The sequence below is a fragment of the Triticum aestivum genome, chromosome 5B (assembly GCF_018294505.1).
Source record: "Triticum aestivum cultivar Chinese Spring chromosome 5B, IWGSC CS RefSeq v2.1, whole genome shotgun sequence".
NCBI lineage: Eukaryota > Viridiplantae > Streptophyta > Magnoliopsida > Poales > Poaceae > Triticum > Triticum aestivum.
Window position 1 is genome coordinate 660130818 of NC_057807.1, and position 18482 is coordinate 660149299.

An 18482-nucleotide genomic window follows, 5' to 3' on the forward strand; every position below is an offset into this window, starting at 1 on the left:
GCTTTGAGTGGTGATTTTGCTGTCAAGGACCTTGGTGCTCTACACTTCTTCCTTGGCTTGGAGGTTTCACGGTCTTCTGTTGGGTTAACTCTTTCTCAGAAGAAGTACGCTCTTGACCTGTTACGTCGTGCTGGTATGTTGAAGTGTAAACCTTCCAGTACTCCGATGTCTGCCACTGATCGGTTGTCTGCTCTTGATGGAGATCCTCTTTCATCTGATGACGCCACTGAGTACCGCAGTCTTGTTGGAGGTCTGCAGTATCTTACTATCACCAGACCAGATGTCTCTTATGTAGTCAACCGTGTCTGTCAGTTTCTCCATGCACCCAGGACTTCTCATTGGTCAGCTGTGAAGCGTATCCTGCGTTATGTCTGTCTCACTGCTTCTCATGGTTTGCTCCTCCAACCTGCGCCATCTTCTGAGATCTCAGCCTTCTCCGATGCAGACTGGGCTGGTAGTCCTGATGACCGGCGATCCACGGGGGGGTATGCAGTGTTTCTTGGTTCTAACTTGGTTGCTTGGAATGCTCGCAAGCAGGCTACGGTGTCTCGCAGCAGCACGGAAGCTGAGTACAAAGCAGTGGCTGATGCGACAGCTGAGATCATTTGGATCCAGTCCTTGTTGCGTGAGTTGAGAGTCTCTTCAGCTCATCCTCCAGTACTTTGGTGTGACAACATTGGTGCTACATACTTGTCATCTAATCCTGTGTTTCATGCTCGGACGAAACATATTGAGGTTGACTATCACTTTGTTCGAGAACGAGTTGCACAGAAGCTACTTAGCATCAAGTTCATCTCATCAAAGGATCAACTTGCTGACATCTTCACGAAGCCTCTTCCTCAACCACAGTTTGTAGGTTGTAGGCGCAATCTTAACTTAGTTTGTACTTCGGGTCACAGTTAAGATTGAGGGAGGGTGTTAGACTGTATATGTACGCAGACTTGTGTATACACCTTGTATATTGTACCCTTTGGTACTTATATATAATGAGATAGCCGCACCCCCTTGAGGTGTCGAGCAGTCCACCAGAATATTTGTTTAACATGCAGTGCACCTGGCCTGACGGTGTATGTGCAACAACGTCACAGTTTCTTGCGGGGCTGGACCAGGGAACAGTCTGCGTGTGGCCGACCAACCTTGCAGAAGTAGCACTGGGATTCGGGTTGGGATTTTGTAATGGATCTGCATGCATGTGCACAAAGCTACACGAAACTGATTACGTGCTGCTTTGGTCGTTTAAGCACTTTTTCTTAATGGTGTGTGTGGTGTAATTAGTATTCCCTCCGTCCGGAAATACTCCCTCCGCCCGGAAATACTTATAGTAAAAATGACTAAAAATGAATATATCTAACACTAAACTACGTCTAGATACGTTCATTTCCCGACAAATATTTTTGAACGGAGGGAGTACTTGTCATCAAACTAAATAAAAGAAGATGTATCTAGATATATTTTAGTTATAAATACATCTTTATTTATTCATTTTGATGACAAATATTTTTGGACGGATGAAGTACATACTTGGAAAAGGTTCATTTTTGCATGGAGGGAGACCACGTAAGCACCGACGTACCGTATATGCAGATGCACACCTCTCAGATAGGACCTCAAGCTTTGTACGTAACTTACCCGGTAAACTGAGTGCTGCACCGTAAGTGTCGTTGTTTTAATTTAAATTTAAACTAGAGTCATGAACTTATTTTGGGACAGAGGGAGTATTACCTTACGGTGCGAGTGCTACGCTGCACACTAGCTTCTTGACCAGTAATGGTATTTTCCAGTGAATCCAAAACCGTCAGACTTACATATGTACGGGTCAAGTCTCTTCATCATTGATCAGGTTGGATGCCGAGGACACGGACATGCCGATAGATTAAATTTTCGCGTTCCCAGTTTGGACAAGCTTAACGGTGCCAACTAGTGTCCACTGCCCAGACTCGAGAGATAGTTGGACAGAGACATCCTTCTTGTACATATCCGTTCATCCACGAAATTTGTCCGAACCTGCAGTCCAGCATATATCCAAGACCTAACTAGGAGCACACGCATGCTAAAGAAATACTAGCAGTACACGCGTTCTCTTGGGGCACAGGCAGATTACTCGTAAAATGTTACTACATGCATGCATCCATGGTGAGATGCAGTGTTGGTGCCATGACGTCATTGCGCGTGCATGCGTATGCGTGGGCTCATGTCGAGCGTTCAATTTGAATATCGTAAAGGCCCGGCTAGCTAGATTCACGGCTTTGGAAGGAGTGAATGGCAAGAAACCACCACATTTGCGGCTTATCTTGCAGAAAATAACGTAGTCGCTAATCATTTGCAAAAGCCACCGCGGATTCAGTAACAGTGTTGCAGATTGCACTGAACCAGTAATTTGGCGCGTTTGAGGGCGTTTCCGACAGGTGGGCACCAATAACTGTGACGTGTCCTAACGTACGCGCCGACGGCGCCGTTTCCTTTAAGACAAACGCGGTCGGGTCGGCAGAGACAGACCGCGCGCGCCCGACCACAACTCTCTGCTCTCACGCTCGCTCTCTCTGCTCCGACGCTCGGTCGCTCCCCTTCGGCCGCTCTCCTCTCCGGTCGCCGTCGGCGGCCGTCCGCCATGGTGTCCTGGAGCGACAGTGAAAGCACTGAGGGCTCTGCCGCGCAGTACATCTCCTCCGACGACTCCCCTCTCAAGGTCAGAACCTCTCATTTGTGTTCTAGGGTTTCTAGGGTTCTTCATTTGCTCGATTTGAACAAGTTTTTGTTTGATTTCTCAGATCCCAGCTACAATTGATGAGCCGTCGTTCGAGGGTCTTGCTGACGACTTGAATGTGATTTGTGAGCATGGGAATCCAGGGAGGAAATATGTTGCATTTGAGGGGATAAGCACTGGTAGGAGGAAATTTGTTTGCAGCATTCCAATTCTTGTTCATGTTCTAGGGTTCATAGGTACATTTGATGTTCTAGGCTTCATAGGTACTGTTCATGTTCTAGGGTTTATACATATTGTTCATGTTATAGGGTTCATAGTTACTGCTGATGTTTTAGGGTTCATAGTTACTTAATTTTGTTCTAGGGTTCATAGGAACTGGTCCATGAACTGAATCAACTATGTAACTAAATCTGTAAGTAATGTCTGTAATTTTGAACTGAATTTTTGTATTGTGGGGTGTTGAAAATTGTGGATTAGTGCAGTGGGTAGATGAGCATTGGCCAGAGCATCTACAGAATGCTATTCATAAGCTGTGGCTTATGTATGAGCATAGCCAGCATGCTAAGAAGATGGCATGCCTGGAGCATTCAAGCACTGTACACAATCTCACACAGCAGGAGAAAGATTTGCAGGAGACATATGAGAAGCTTGTTGAAGATGTGAACAACCTACTGGATTATAAGGATAGCCAGCCTGAGGTAAACCAGAAGAATGATGCTAAGAACATTTCAGTGAGTGTGGAAAGCAGCATGACAAAGGATGCTGGGATCAAAAAATTGAAGGCTGTTGTTGACCAGTTAAAGCAAATTCATGTAGCTCAAGCCATCTTAAAGAGAAGGAAAAGTTGAGCTCTGATAAGAGGACTTTGGAGATTTGCTATGTTGACCTGAAGAAAGAGAAGGATAAGCTGGATTGTTGCATTGCTGAGCTGATGAAAGTGAAGGAGAAGTTGACCATGGAGAAGAGCACTCTTGCTTCCTGCATTGTTGAGCTCAAGACAGCAGGTGATAGCAACAAGAGGAAGCTTCACCAGATCAAGGCTATACGTGATGAGGACTAAGTTGTGTTGTTGTCTGACCATGTGTGTCAATGATGTCTTTTGTACTAGCTATGGAGGAAAGCTTGGAATGTGTTAAGCTTTATTGTGGTGAACCTTGGATTGTATCTTGTTTGTGAGAGTACTATGTTTCTCATTAATTATCAGGTTGGATTAAGTTTAGTTTGTCATTAATTATCAGGTTGGATTAAGTCCAGCTTGTGCCTAGAATACTAACATAATATAGTTGGCCTGGCTATATATAGTACCTGCATATATAGTACCTGCATAGATAGCCTTACATAGATAGCAACTTCATATATGGATAGTACCTTCATAGATAGCCTTACATAGATAGCAACTTCATACTGCTGGCATACATAGATAGTACCTGCATATATAGCCTGACATAGATAGCAAGTTCATACTAACATAGATACTACCTGCATATATAGCCTGACATAGATAGCAAGTTCATACTAACATAGATAGAACTGACATAGGTAGAACTGGCATACTAACATACTAACGAAACTGAACTTTTTCTTCTTCTGACGAAACTGAAAACATCATGTTACTCCTCCTTCTTCAGCATCTTCAGGCGTTGGGAGCGCCGCACGTCATTGTTGATCACCGCCGCCCTCTTCTTCTTGGCCGGAGCTGGCTCCAGCACATCTTCACCGATGCCATCCTCTTCTCGCTTGATGACGACGACCTCCGGCAGCTTATCCGCAACAATTGGGCTGTTCTTCTGCCCCTCCACGGCGTGGAGGACGGGCGCCAGGAGCTGGACATCAGGATCGTCGGAGGAGGAGTTGTCGGAGAGTACGACGACCTCGTCCACCTCGTTGTCAGAGGAGTAGCCGTCAGCGGAGTAGCCGTCAGATTCGTCAGAGTCGTAGTCGTCAGAGGACTCGGATTCGGCGTCAGAGTCCTCGTCTGGCCCGAGCACCCATGGATTGCGCCTCTCCCAGTAGGCGTTGTTGATGGGGGCTGGGAGAGCGAGGACGGCGTTGGTGATGTCATCCGCGGCGGCCGACGGCGTGGTGGATGAGCGGTACATCCACCAACGGGCGCGTTGCCTGGGGTCGGCGGAGCGCTGCACCTCGCGCATCGCCCAGAGGAGAATGGTCGCCGGCGGGATGGTGCGGCCGGCAGGGAATGCACGCTGCCTTTCGGCAGATGTCATCACCTTCACCAGACCGCAGGCATGGTTCCTCAGCATCGCCAGACTGGGGAACCAGCGCACGATCTCTTTGTACTGCACGCACAGCTTGTGGTTGTTGCCGGCGAGCTCTTCGATGGCCAGCTGCCAGTCCATGGCGACGGCGTTGGTTTCGTCGGGAGAGAGGGGGAAGAGGAGTGGGCGGTGCGGTCGGCGAGTGGGCGAGTGAGCGAGGAGAGCGGTAGGTGGACACGTATTAAGGGCAGAAACTGAAACGACTAGTTATACTAAACGGACGTTCACCACGCTGTCGGCCTCAAAGCACTCTCAACACAGTGCCTAACTAAATATAAGTAAAATTGCGGATGGTAGTAAAACAACATCACTAGCACTATCCCATTGGTATTGAACCCCTGGTTACTACCCACTGGTCCTGGGTTTGATCCCCAGGCCAAACTATTTTTGTGCAATTTTTTTTGGGTTTATAAAATTAATATGTCAGTTACTTCTTAGGGTTTTTTGGGTTTTGTCAACACATCATATCAACAACATGAAAACTAAGATCATCATCATATCAACAATGAAGCTATGCTCATCATCACAACAACAAAATGAAAACATCATAACTAATAAGTTCATCATCATAACCAGAGTATCATAGTGCATCACAACCATTAGGTACATTACATAGTCCACCACTTGGACATGAACTTACTGGTTTCAACATGAAATTCTTAATATTCTTCATTACAAACTAGCCAAAATAGGCTGAATTTAACATGTTTCAACATTACATCACTTCTTGCTGACTTGAGAACAATTGAACCATTCAGACATCTTGTATGATGGCTTTCTCACTCTTCCAGTAGCTGACAGTCTTGGTGGTATGAATGTTTTCTTTGCCCTTGACCTAGCAACACTAGCAGAAGATGAACTAGGCCTATCAGCAGCAGCAGAAGATGAACTTGGCCTTGTTGGAGCACAAGCAGAAGGAGCTGCCCTAGGTACAGCCCTAGTTGCAGCCCTAGTTGCAGTTGGAGTAGGAGCAGAAGGAGCTTCCCTAGGTACAGCCCTAGTTGCAGCCCATAGTTGCAGTTGGAGCAGGAGCAGAAGGAGTTGCCCTAGGTACAGCCCTTGCTGCTGGTGGAGCTGTCCTTGGTGTTGCATTGGTTGCAGCAGGAGCTCTTGCACTTGCTGCTGGTGGAGTAGATGGAGCTGTCATTGGTGCATCAACTCTCCTGTTTTCCTGCAATGACAACATATAGACAGTTTAGAACACAGTATTAAATACACACAAGATTTAACCTGCAGTGACAACATATAAACAAGATTTAACCTGGTGTTGGTTCCTTCTCATTGCTAGTGCTGGCTTCAGATTTTTGTGGCAGCTAGTGTACCTATGTCCTGTCAAGTTGCAATTGCTACAGGTTATTGTTGCCATCCTTGAAGTATCGAGCAGAAGGAGCTGCCCTAGGTACAACCCTTGCTGCTGGTGGAGCTGTCCTTGGTGTTGCATTGGTTGCAGCAGGAGCTCTTGCCCTTGCTGCTGGTGGAGCAGATGAAGCTGTCCTTGGTGCATCAACTCTCCTGTTTTCCTGCAATGACAACATATAGATAGTTTAGAACATAGTATTAAATATACACAAGATTTAATCTGCAGTGACAACATATAAACAAGATTTAACCTGGTGTTGGTTCCTTCTCATTGCTAGTGCTGGCTTCAGATTTTTGTGGCAGCTAGTGTACCTATGTCCTGTCAAGTTGCAATTGTTGCAGGTTATTGTTGCCATCCTTGAAGTATCTTTGGGAGCTGGCTTCTCAAACTGATTCTTTCTCCTCTTAGTCTGCTTCTTTCCTCGCTTGTCTCTGAAAACTGGTGGCTCTATGTCAGGGGTCCCAGTATTTGGCCATAGATCAGGCCCAGGCACAGGATACACAATTGGATTGTAGGCTGCTTGGTACATTGGTTTCTTGAAGAAATCACTAACAAAATCTTCTGGATGAAGTTTTGCCTTGTTAATTGCAGAAACACCATGCTTGCAAGGAACACCAGTCATGTCCCATTTGCTACACCCACATGTGTGAACTTGCAGATTTACTGCATATGTGCTTTCTCCACTGCTAACCTGGTATAGATCAGGTCCTGCTTTGATTGACTGACAATATCTAGCATGGTGTTTTGCTTCTTCTAGCTTCTCAGCATATGTTGGGCATATCTGCCACTTGGCTGTCTCAGTCTTGGTTCTATTGGCATTGAACTTAACTAGCAATTTAGTTCTGATGCCATCAACCATGGTTTTAATTGGTTTCCCCCTCACATCAAGTATCATTTTGTTGAACACTTCACTAATACTGTTAACAACCAAATCAGTTTTACAATTCTTGTCCATAGCATGTCTAGCCCATGTATGCTTGGGTATCTTTCTAAGCCATTTCCATGCTTCCTCACACTCTCTTTTCATGCCTTCCATTGCTTGATCAAAACCATGCTCGTTATATGAATAACTAGCCTGATCCATATACTTCTTTAACTCTTCACCTCTAAAGCCAGCTGTTTGAAAGTTTTGATAAATATGTCTAAGGCAGTATCTTTGAGGGCAATTTGGGAATATATTGTTTATGGCTTTAAGAAGGCCCTGTTTAAATAACTAGTGTTCAAAATATAGTATAACAACACACTATTTGACAGTAAAAATAAGAATGATGTATGAGGTACCTTTTGTCTATCAAATATGATAGTGTACTTGCCATACTTCCCTGACTCACCACCAAGAGCATACTTGAGCTGGGTTAGAAACCAGGAGCAGCTGGCAGTGTCTTCCTTGTCAACAATAGCAAATGCAATGGGAAAGATGTTGTTATTACCATCTCTTCCAGTTGCAGCCAATATTTGTTGGGAAAGCAACCATCAACACCTACAACCAAACATAACACATTAGCACCAAACATAAACAAAAGCAATGGCAAATAAGTTGGGAAAATAATTATGCAAGTACCTATGAAGGGTCTGCAACCATTTAGGAAGCCCTCTTTGCAAGCATTGAGGCACATGAACAAGCCATGAAATCTAGGGTTTTTGCTAGGATGAAGTTTTAAATGCTTTGTTGTGACAATGCATCTACTTCCAGGATTGGTATCCAGCACAGCTTGGAGGTAATCCCTTATCCTAGTGTATTGTGCCCTCTGATCTCCTTGGACAACCTCCTTAGCTGCTTTCCTTGCCCTGTAGGACATGTGAATGGACACTTCAATTCCATGTTTTTTCTTCAAATTGTCAATTATTGCCTGGACTGGTGTGTTTATGTCAGACCTTAACTGTTGCTCACACTCATGTGCCAACCATCTTGCAGTGACTTTGGTGCTCTCTCCAACAACACGACAGTTGTGGTACAAGTTAATTTTCTTCATGCAAAATGTCTTCTCATGTGCAATTTTGGAAGCAGCAATGAAAAAAGGACAGTCATCTGTACTGCAAACTACAATAACTCTATCTGAGCAATTCCTATGAAATGAGTAGTTCCTGTTTTGTGAGATGTGAAATGTAAGGACTGCCCTCCTGAACTGCTGGACATCTAGAAAACAAAGTTGCTTAACAAATTGTTCTTGTGGGTTTTCCCTCTCCTCATCATACTAAACCCTAACTTTATTCTTTTTGTCCCTGCTCTTCCTACTATTTGCTAGCTTAAATGGTGGAAGCTGAGCACAATCATTCTGTTCCTGACTTAAGTCACCTGGGTTGCTCTCCTCATCAGATGAAGGTGCCCAGTCTTGCTCTATGATTTGATCCAAACTTGCATGGGATCTTGTTGTTGGCCCCTTCTCCCTCCTCTTACTTCCTCCTGTGCTGCTGCTACCTCCTGCACTGCTTCCTCCTACATTGCTTCCTCCTCTCAAGCCCTCATCTAGTGTCTCATCCTGTCCTTCCTCTTCTTCTCTTCCTTCATTCTCCTCCTCCTCCTCATCTGGTCCATATAGATCTTCTACATCAGTGTCTCCTTCAAAGTGATATAGTGGATCATCCCTATGCCTCTTCATTGCCTCCAACCTAGCTAATATGTCCTTATCTTCTAGATCTTCATCCTCACTTTCACTATCAGTGAACTCCTCAGCAAGCAGCTGTGGGAGTTTTCTTTTTGCTGCCTTGTACTTCTCTCTTTGTATCTTATTACTCCTGTACCTCTGAATTTCTTCATTTCTTTTCTGCTCCATTATTTGCTCAATGTGCTCTTGCTCTTGGTCTCTCTCCATGAAATACTCATGCCTCTCATTACCATAGTCTAAAGCAAACTCAGGTTCACTTGGGCCCTTTTGCTTCAACAAACAAGAGCTCTCCTGTGTGTTCATTACTTGGACTGGCTGTGGTTGGGGTTTCACTGGACTGGGGAAAAGAACTCCTGAATTGTCTACCTCATAGACAACTGGTACACATATTTCTTACAAAGGAACCTGCTCTTCATAAGCATGACAAATGTTCAAATCAACTGGTCTAGGTGCATCACTTCTCATAATTGTAATGTTAACAACATTCTTTCCTTTGCTAGCTATGTGATCCAACATTTCTTCCACCTTGTCATCATCAGTTAATTCTTCCATTCCTGACACCCCAACTCCTGGATCTCTAACATAATACATAAAATCACTTGAACTATAGCCTTCTACCTCTATTAGGGCAATGAGATTCCAGAAGGTTATGTCTGATAAACAGATTGTTCTTTCCAAGTTATCTCTGTCTAGGAAATGGAACCTCACTTCCCATTCTTCATCGTCCAAGCTACAAATTCAGATAAAATGCATTTAACAGTGTTCACAATTATTGTTAATAGGTCTCATTTGTGGCAACAGAAATTCAGTCTACAATGTTAAAATCCAGTTAATAGTGTAAACAAAATTCAGTTAACAGTTAACATTCATTTAACACTTATCAGTTATCATACAGTTTTCAATATATTCAGTTAACAGTTAACAGTGTTCACAATTGTTAACAGCTAACACTATCCCTAATGCTAGAACCATAACCCTACAACCTTAACCGTACTACAACTACCCAAGAACACTAACCATAGAACCCTAACCCTACAACCCTAACCCGGAATACCAATTGGGGAAATGACAAAGGAGGAGGAGGATGACTTACTCCACACCGCCGAAGGAGGAGGCAAAATGGTTGTTGCCCGTCGGATTGGCCTTCACCGCCTGGGCGAACGCAGTAGCTGCCGCGTATTCCAACGACTTCGCGGGGACGGCCGTTGGGGAAGAGGCAGCGCGCTCGAGGGATTGGAGCTCCCGCAGAACTCCGGTGGATCTCCAGCACCGCCGCCCAGAGCATCCCCACCGGCAGCAACTCCCCCGCCGCCGTCCACGCCACCAGGTTTCGTCGTAGCCATGGATTGGAGCTGGAGGGAGAGGAGGGAGGAGATCTGGTCGGGCGCGGGCGCGGTCGGTCGGTCTGTCCGGCTCGACCAGATGTACGCGCAAACGACGCCCTCGGCGCGTCCGTTAGGACACGTCACATTTATTGGGGCCCACCTGTCGGAAACGCCCTCAAACGCGCCAAATTACTGGTTCAGTGCAATCTGCAACATTGTTACTGAATCCGCGGTGACTTTTGCAAATGATTAGCGACTACGTTGTTTTCTGCAAGATAAGCCGCAAATGTGGTGGTTTCTTGCAATTCACTCCTTTGGAAGCAAGCTACTCCCTAGATTAGTGATCTAAATATTTTTATATTTCTTTACAAAAAGAGCTGGTCTGAACTTTATACCTCCCGTCTAAAAAATTTTGTCTTAGATTTTTCTAGTTACAGATGTATCTAATACTAAAATGTGACTTGATACATCTGTATTTAAACAAATCTAAGACAAGAATTTTAGAATGGAGGGAGTGTTTCTTTACAAAGAAAGTTGGTCTGAACGTAACTGAAGTGGAAGGTCTGTCAGCATCTTGTCCTAGTCAAGGTGTAAGCAAGTATCGCTGCATTCTCATCGTTTACGAACGTTACATGGGCATGGAGGCGAGAGAAGTCTTATGGAATTGGCCGACACCGCTAGGACATACTCCGCCTTGATGCATGTTTTGATAGGCATGGAGGCGGAGAATGTATTATGTGCGTGTCCGCCCGAACAATACACGTGTTCGAACAAGTTGCCTTCGATTGGGCTAACCGATCAGTATCAGCTATGGAAACATAGGTGACCTTTTTTTTGCGGGCAATTTAGAGAGCTTTATTCAAAATAGAGCATTCCTAGGACAGTCAACCATAAGGCTGGTCACTAGGAAGCTAGGAGTTACATTCATCCAGCAATCGGTCACATTCAGAGTGCAAGTGTGCTTCGCGCAGAGATGCGTCGGTAAGTTTGCTGATCTACTAATATGCTGAATATCAAAAGAAACAAAATGAGTACTAAGCTCTCCTATTTCTAGCAGAATAGGAGCCACAATTAAACGAGAATTGTGACGAGTGTTCTAGAATGTCACTAACTCCGCGTAGTCAACTTCCATTATCACATGCGAGATTCCTCGTAGGGTGGCAAATAAGACTCCGTCTCGCAGAGAGAAAGCCTCCATGATCAAGGGGTCTGAGATCCCCATGTATGGCTTGCACCAAGCACCTATCAAGGCCGAAGAAGAACATGCAACACCACCTGCGCCGCCCCGTCCCTCAGCAAAGTTCAGTGCACCATCCGTCGTAATTTTTATAGTAGTATCCTCAGGTGGCCTCCAGCCATAACCAGGTAAAATAGTGGCTGCCTTTCGTGGAAGTTGCAGTATGGCAAGGGCCTCCTTGATAGCTCTGATCGTCGATGTTGGATCCCTCCCCTCTTCGCTGTGCTTGACTCGGTTCCGAGAGTGCCATATTGACCACATGATAGTGGTAATTTTGGCTCGGTCATCATTAGAGAACCTAGTGTCACAAGTGATGTCGCGAGCCCATGAGTCCGGATGGAGGCGTGGTAGACGTATACCGAACCATGCGCATGCCTCACCCAGAATCGTTGTGCATGAGAACAATGGATTAGAGCATGCTCCAGATCCTCCCTCATCGCTAAGCAGACTTTGCACCGGCTAATTGGTGCAATATGACGATTGTTGAGAGTAGCTTCATCCGGAAGAATCCCACGAAGAACTCTCCACCAGAATACCCTCACTTTCGGTATGACATTCAGTTTCCACAAGGCTTTCCACAGCTGCTGATCGTCTACTGAGGTTCCGGTAACCGTCCCTTCCTCTAGAGCCAAACGCTTGTTCTGATTCATGAGAGCACGGTACGCTGACTTCACAGTGTAGTTGCCTGATTTCTCGAATGCCCAAGCAAAAGAATCCTCAACCCCTCCACCTTGCCTGATCGGGATGTTTAGAATGGCTTCGACATCTGGGGCGATGAAAGTTTCCCTAACCAAATCTTGCCGCCAAGACCAGTTGCTCATGTCAATGAGCTCGTCCACTGTTTCAATAGTAATGTTCGGCGGTCTGAAGATTGGTTTCATTGATATGGTTCCAGCAATCCATTTATCATTCCAAACTGATATCGTGCTGCCATCTCCCACACAGGCTATCAGCCCGACCCCTAGGGCCTCTCTTCCCGCCAAGATCGCCTTCCAAGTGGCTGAGGCCGACTTTGGAGCAGAAGCATGCATAAAATCACTGTCTGGGAAGTATCGGCCCTTGAGAACTCTAGCACACAGCGATGTAGGATTTGTCATTAATCGCCACCCCTGTTTGCCTAACATAGCAAGATTAAACTGATGCGGGTCTCGAAACCCCATCCCTCCCTTGCATTTAGGTGTTGCCAACTCTTTCCAGGACACCCAATGCATAGAGTTTTTATCCAGAGAACTGCTCCAAAAATATTTCGCCATAGGAGCAGTTATGCTCTTGCACACTTTCTTTGTCAGTAAGAAAGTGCTCATTGGATAGATCGGAATAGCCTGGACCACCGATTTCAGTAACACCTCACGGCCGGCACAAGTTAATAATTTTTCTGACCATCCTTGAATGTTTCCATGAGCTCTCTCACTGATGTGTTCAAATGTGCCACTCGAAATGCGCCCCACAGCAGTTGGGAGACCGAGATACTTTGCGTTGAAAGCTTCAACTTGAATATTCAAGGTTGACTTCAGAAGTTGCCGCAATGAATCAGGTGTGTTAGTACTGAAATAGATAGAGCTTTTTTCACGATTTACACACTGACCTGAGGCCTCACCATAAGTTGACAAAATGTCATTGAGACGAAGTGCACTTGGGTTGCTTGCATTAATGAAGATCAGACTATCATCAGCAAAAAGGAGATGGGTCACCCTCAAGCCTCTGTCGACAACTCCCCCATTGTAATACTTCAGCAATGAGGAAAATCCTTCTGCACAGAGAAGGAAAAGGTACGGCGAAACTGGATCTCCTTGTCGGAACCCTCGGGAAGGTGTGAAATAAGGGAGTAACTTGCCATTAACCCGTACGGAGAACCGGACAGAAGAGACACATTTCATAATAAGCCTGACAAAGGACATATTGAAACCCAACCGGTGCAATATTGCTTCAAGGAAATGCCACTCGACACGGCCGTAAGCCTTCATCATATCGAGCTTGACCGCGCAAGAATAATTTTTGCCTTTTTTCCTTCTCTTCATTGTGTGCACACTTTCGTATGCAACTAACACGTTGTCTGTGATGAGACGGCCAGGCACAAACGCGCTTTGCTCCTCGCTAATAACGTGTTCCATGATGCCCCTCATGCGGTTAGTGATAGCCTTGGCTGCTATCTTATACAAGACCGAGCAGAGGGCAATGGGACGGTATTGGGAGATCGATTGGGGGTGTCTAACCTTTGGTATGAGGGTGAGTGATGTATCATTCAGGCCAAGTGGTAGTTCACCTCTGTTTAGGAAATCCAAGACTGCTTTGGTCACGTCCGCCCCCAGCAGCTCCCAATGTCTTTGATAGACACCAGCCGTAAACCCGTCCACCCCGGGAGCTTTCGATGGGGCCATTTGGAACAGCGCCGATCTAACCTCGTCGGCGGTGTAGGGTTTTGTTAACTCCGAGTTCATGGCCTCAGTTACTTTAACCGGCACATATGATAACAGGTTTCCAGCATCCGAGTAGCCTTGTGTCTGGTACAAATTTTGGTAGAAGCCCAACACTTCAACCTTATCATCGTCTTCGTTCGCGCACACAGATCCATCAGCTCTCGTTAGCCCCCGAATTTTGTTCATCCGTTTCCGCTGAGCAGCTTGTGCTTGGAAATATGACGTGTTACGGTCCCCCTCTCTGAGCTAAGGGACACGAGAGCGTTGTCGTAGCCACATCTCCTCCTGGAGGAGCGCATCTCTTAGTCGTTGTACTATCCTCCTCTCTTCATCTGACGGCCCCCTGCCCATAGAATGGCACCTGATGCGTTCCAGCTTCTTCTGAAGATTGCGAACTGTCCGTGTCAGGGAGCCAAACTCTTTTGCTCTCCATGGCTCTAAGGTGGCCTGAAGTGTACCCAGTGCATTGGAAATACCTCGCAGCCCCGGAACACGTTGGATACCTCGCCACGTATCAGCCACCAACCGATCATAATCGGCATGAGTTTGCGTGACGTTTTCGTAACGAAACTGTTTCTTGCTTCTAGTTCTCTCTGGCAGACTATTGCGAAACTCAGTCACAACAAAACAATGATCGGACTCGACCGAAGGGAGATGTCTGACCCTTGTGTGTTGAAATATTTGTCTGAACTCCTCGTTGGCAAAGGCTCGATCCAGCCTTGCCTTCATGTTTGCCTCTCCAGATTGATTGTTATCCCATGTATAAGCCGTACCTGACCAGCCCAGGTCCTGGAAGGAAACCTCATCCACAACTTCCTTGAATGCTCGCATTTGACTCTCAGAATGAACAGATCTACTGAAGTGCTCACACGCAAACAGGGTCTCGTTAAAATCACCAACACACATCCATGCTGAGTGTGGTAACTGATAAAGATTGCAAAAACCGCCAACTGTGATGACGATCTTCCGCACGCGGTTCTCCATAGAAGCCTATGAAGCGCCATACCGAATTGTTTTGATCGTTGTTCTGAACAACAACATCAATATGTTTCTGACTGAAATTTTTCAACTCCACGATAACATCACGGGACCAAGAAAGACCAATGCCGCCACTAAGCCCAGCACTGTCCACAGCATAGCATCCTCCAAAACCTAGAGAGTGCTTTAGATCCTCTACTCATTTCGCTCTGATTTTCGTTTCCATTACAAAGAGCAGAGTGGGTCCTTCTTGCTTCACAATGCTGCGAAGCTCACGAACTGCCTCGGGGTTCCCAAGCCCCCGGCAGTTCCAGCTCAAAACGCTCATTGGGACGGGCAGGACCGCACTGCGGTCTCTGCCGAATTTTCTGGGGTTGGTTTCTTTTTCTTTTGCACACGGTCAAACTCACTGCCCTCGCCATCGTTACTGGTCGAGGTTGAGTCCTCCTTTTGAGTGGCAGCCTCGCCCTCCATCGCACCCGTTCCTCCATCTGTGAGCATCAAAGTTTTGGCCACCGGCCGATAAACTTGAGAGAGGGCCTCTTTCCTTTTTGGTGGCTGTTTGTGCTTCATGGGGGAAACCACCTCCTCGCCTGGATCCTTGTTGGTGCTCGAATTTTTAGTGGTCGGCTTGCTACTGGCACCCTGCTTGGTATCACGTGACGAATTCTCATTGGACGCCGATCTCCTGTACTCGTCCGGAGCGCGAAGCTTAGGACCAAAAGGAAGATCCCCTTGCTCGTCACGGGATCCCGGCGTCTGACAATATAATTCAGAATGTCCCAATCTGCCACAGGAGAAGCAAAAGTACGACAACTGCTCATACTGGATATCATACATGTCCACCTTCTTTCTCCTAGCAGAATCAATAAGAATCCACCTTCTAAGGGGCTTCTCAACATCAATGGTGATGCTTGCCTGCAGAAAGCCTCCATCATGATCAAACTTGGCAAATTGTGCGTGTTGGTCCATCTGCTTTGCTATAGGAGTCCACCAGGCTTCATCTCTCAGATTGTAGGGCAAGTTCATAACCCTAGCCCAGATACGCAGCTGATCAAACTTTACCTCGTCGGGCTTCATGCATTCATCGAAATCTGCGAGCACCACAGCGTTCTTGTCGATGTGCCATGGAGACCCGTTCCACACCAGGTCCCTATCTCTCTGATTCTCAAACTCAGCAACAAAAGTATTGGTTCCTGCCGAACGAAACTGCAAACCTCGTGGGTTGCCCCACGCCGGCCGAAGGGCGTTGGTGATTGTCTTGATGTGGAGTTGGTTGCGATGGAAAACTTTGCCAGCTACCAACCACTTCGCCGGACCGCTCTCAACTCGATCGTCGATCACCAGAGGAGTCGCTTCTTCTTGGGAGATATCCAATTTGCCCAGAGCCTCCTCCAGTTTCCGTCGAGCGACGCGGGCGGACTGGTCGTCCGCCGCCCCCGCTCCCGTACTTGCGCTCGGAGTGGCCATCGCCGACCCCGATCCCTTGTTCTGTCTCACCCCGCCGGAGATCCGCAGGCGAGAGGCTTGTTCCACGTCCAAAACCCTAGATCGCCTCGAGCGCCGCCCAAGGGTTTTAGGGTTTGGGGGAAAAACTACCCCCCTTGGCCGTTGTGTGTGGAGAAACTTGCTTGGAAACATAGGTGACCTGTGGGGTGCAGCAAGTGAAACACCGCCCGGCGTGAAGTATAGATACGCCGCATACATCGATCATATTCGTCGAACTGAAATCTGATGGCTGATCGATAACAACATTTTGAGATCAAATTGCTGAATGAAGAAACACATTTTCCTCGAACGACCTATTCACCAATTAACTGGAAATAAAACTGCATCAATCACTTTGATCAAGGGCCCTTAGATCTACATACAATGGTCGAAACAATGTCACGTTACTCTTCATCTTCTACCTCCAGCCTTTCTTCCTCATGCAGCCGCCGGCCTGCCTAGGCCTAACCACCTGCCTCTGCCCTCCCCCAGCCGACAGCTAGAGCCATCTCGCCGCCCCGCCCTCCCCTCTACCTCCCCCCACTGGCGTGCTGGCCGCCCCCGGGCATCCCTCTAAGCTCCGCCGCACTGAAAAACAAAGTCGGCGATCCTCTGCACCCCCACCCCCTAAGATAGCTAATGGAGCCACGGCTCCGCCATAAGATAGTGGGGTTCACTTTTACGACGAGTTCTCCGGCGAGGTCCGGCGTGAAGAAGGAAGGAAGGAAAGAGGTGACCGACGCGAGAAAAATTTCAGGTACCTAACGAACAGCAAAACCGAGTTTCCTGTGAGCCCTCAATGGATTTAGTGAATCCCGCCCAAAGGTGTATACGGTTCAAAAACTGAAAGATCCTTGGCAAAATTCATCACTCCTCAGAAACGCTAACAATCTCTACTCGTGCATAGTATATACTCCCTCTTTCCCATAAAATTAGTATAAAGTTGAGTCACTTATTTTGGGACGAAGGGAGTAGTATATAGTATGAATTTCGTATTTACAAGATCGAATAACGAACCTATATACTACTTCATTCCAATCAAACTCATTTACAAGTGGTCCACGCAGCGTGCTCCACTTGTAAATGTGTTTGACCACGCATCAAGAAAAAAAAGTGCACTGTCTTCCTTCTTTCCACCTAGCTACCTAGACGAACAACTTAAGCAAGACGGGCGGCTGGTTGGAAGTGGTCTGGTGCCCCGTCACCACCTGACCCGGCTGTAGCTCGACACCGCGACACACCCACTGCTCGTCGTCGCCGCGGCCGCGAAGTGCCATCTCCTCGCGGTGACGCCTCATGTGTCCCCCGAGCGCCTGGCCGGTCTCAAACCCCATGCCGCAGATGCTGCACTCGTGCAGCTTGTTCTCCCGTCTTCTCCGTTCTCTGATAGCCCTGGTGACGCCGACGCCGAGCTCCAGCTCGTGCCGGCCTCGAAGGTGGCTTGTCCGGTGGCCGCCGAGCGCCTGGAACGACGCGAAGGCACGGCCACACGTCTTGCACACGAACTCCCCTTGACCCGATGTCGCCACCACGGCGCCCCTCATGCGTCGCCGTGCTTTCTTCGCCGGAGACCCGGCTGAGTCCGCTGACGTCGTGGACGACGTTGATGAGTCCGTGGTCGGTGCCAGCTTCAGTGACAATACCTCCTCGTCCCTCGAGCGCTTCATCCCAGCTCCCATGGAGTTTGATGATTCTCCGACTTCTTGTCCTTCGTATAGACTTCCAGCTAGCTTGGTTGTCTCTGTGGGGGAATGGAGAATGAACTGAACTAGTTGATATGGCATATGGGTGGCTCATGTCATATATAGGTACGTGGGTGTGGAGTTGGTATGGGCTGGCAAACTAAACGCATCTAGCTTTTTTTTCTGAAAACACAAACGCTCATGTACACGCGCATACACTCACCCCTATGAACGTACACACACACACCCTATCTCTATAAGCACCTCCGAAAGACTTAGCCGGCATATCATCTTGAAATTTACGAAATCACCGTAGGCACCTCGTCGTCGACGGAAACGTCTCCTCCCACTTAATGCGCATCGCCGGAAATTCTGAAATAAATGCGAGCACCAGGATTTGAACCCTGAT

General features: G+C 47.1%; 1 protein-coding gene across 1 annotated transcript; it reads right to left on the reverse strand.

The window, feature by feature from the left end:
• Window positions 1-17346: 17346 nt before the first annotated feature.
• LOC123117484 (zinc finger protein ZAT5-like) lies at window positions 17347-18149 on the reverse strand. The gene has a single exon (XM_044538229.1). The coding sequence runs from the start codon at window positions 18068-18070 to the stop codon at window positions 17537-17539; it is 534 nt and encodes a 177-aa protein (XP_044394164.1). The 5' UTR covers window positions 18071-18149; the 3' UTR covers window positions 17347-17536.
• Window positions 18150-18482: the final 333 nt, after the last annotated feature.

Coding starts and splice junctions, on each gene's coding strand:
- LOC123117484 (XM_044538229.1), bottom strand. CDS start 18,070: ATGGGAGCTGGGATGAAGCGCTCGAGGGACGAGGAGGTATTGTCACTG.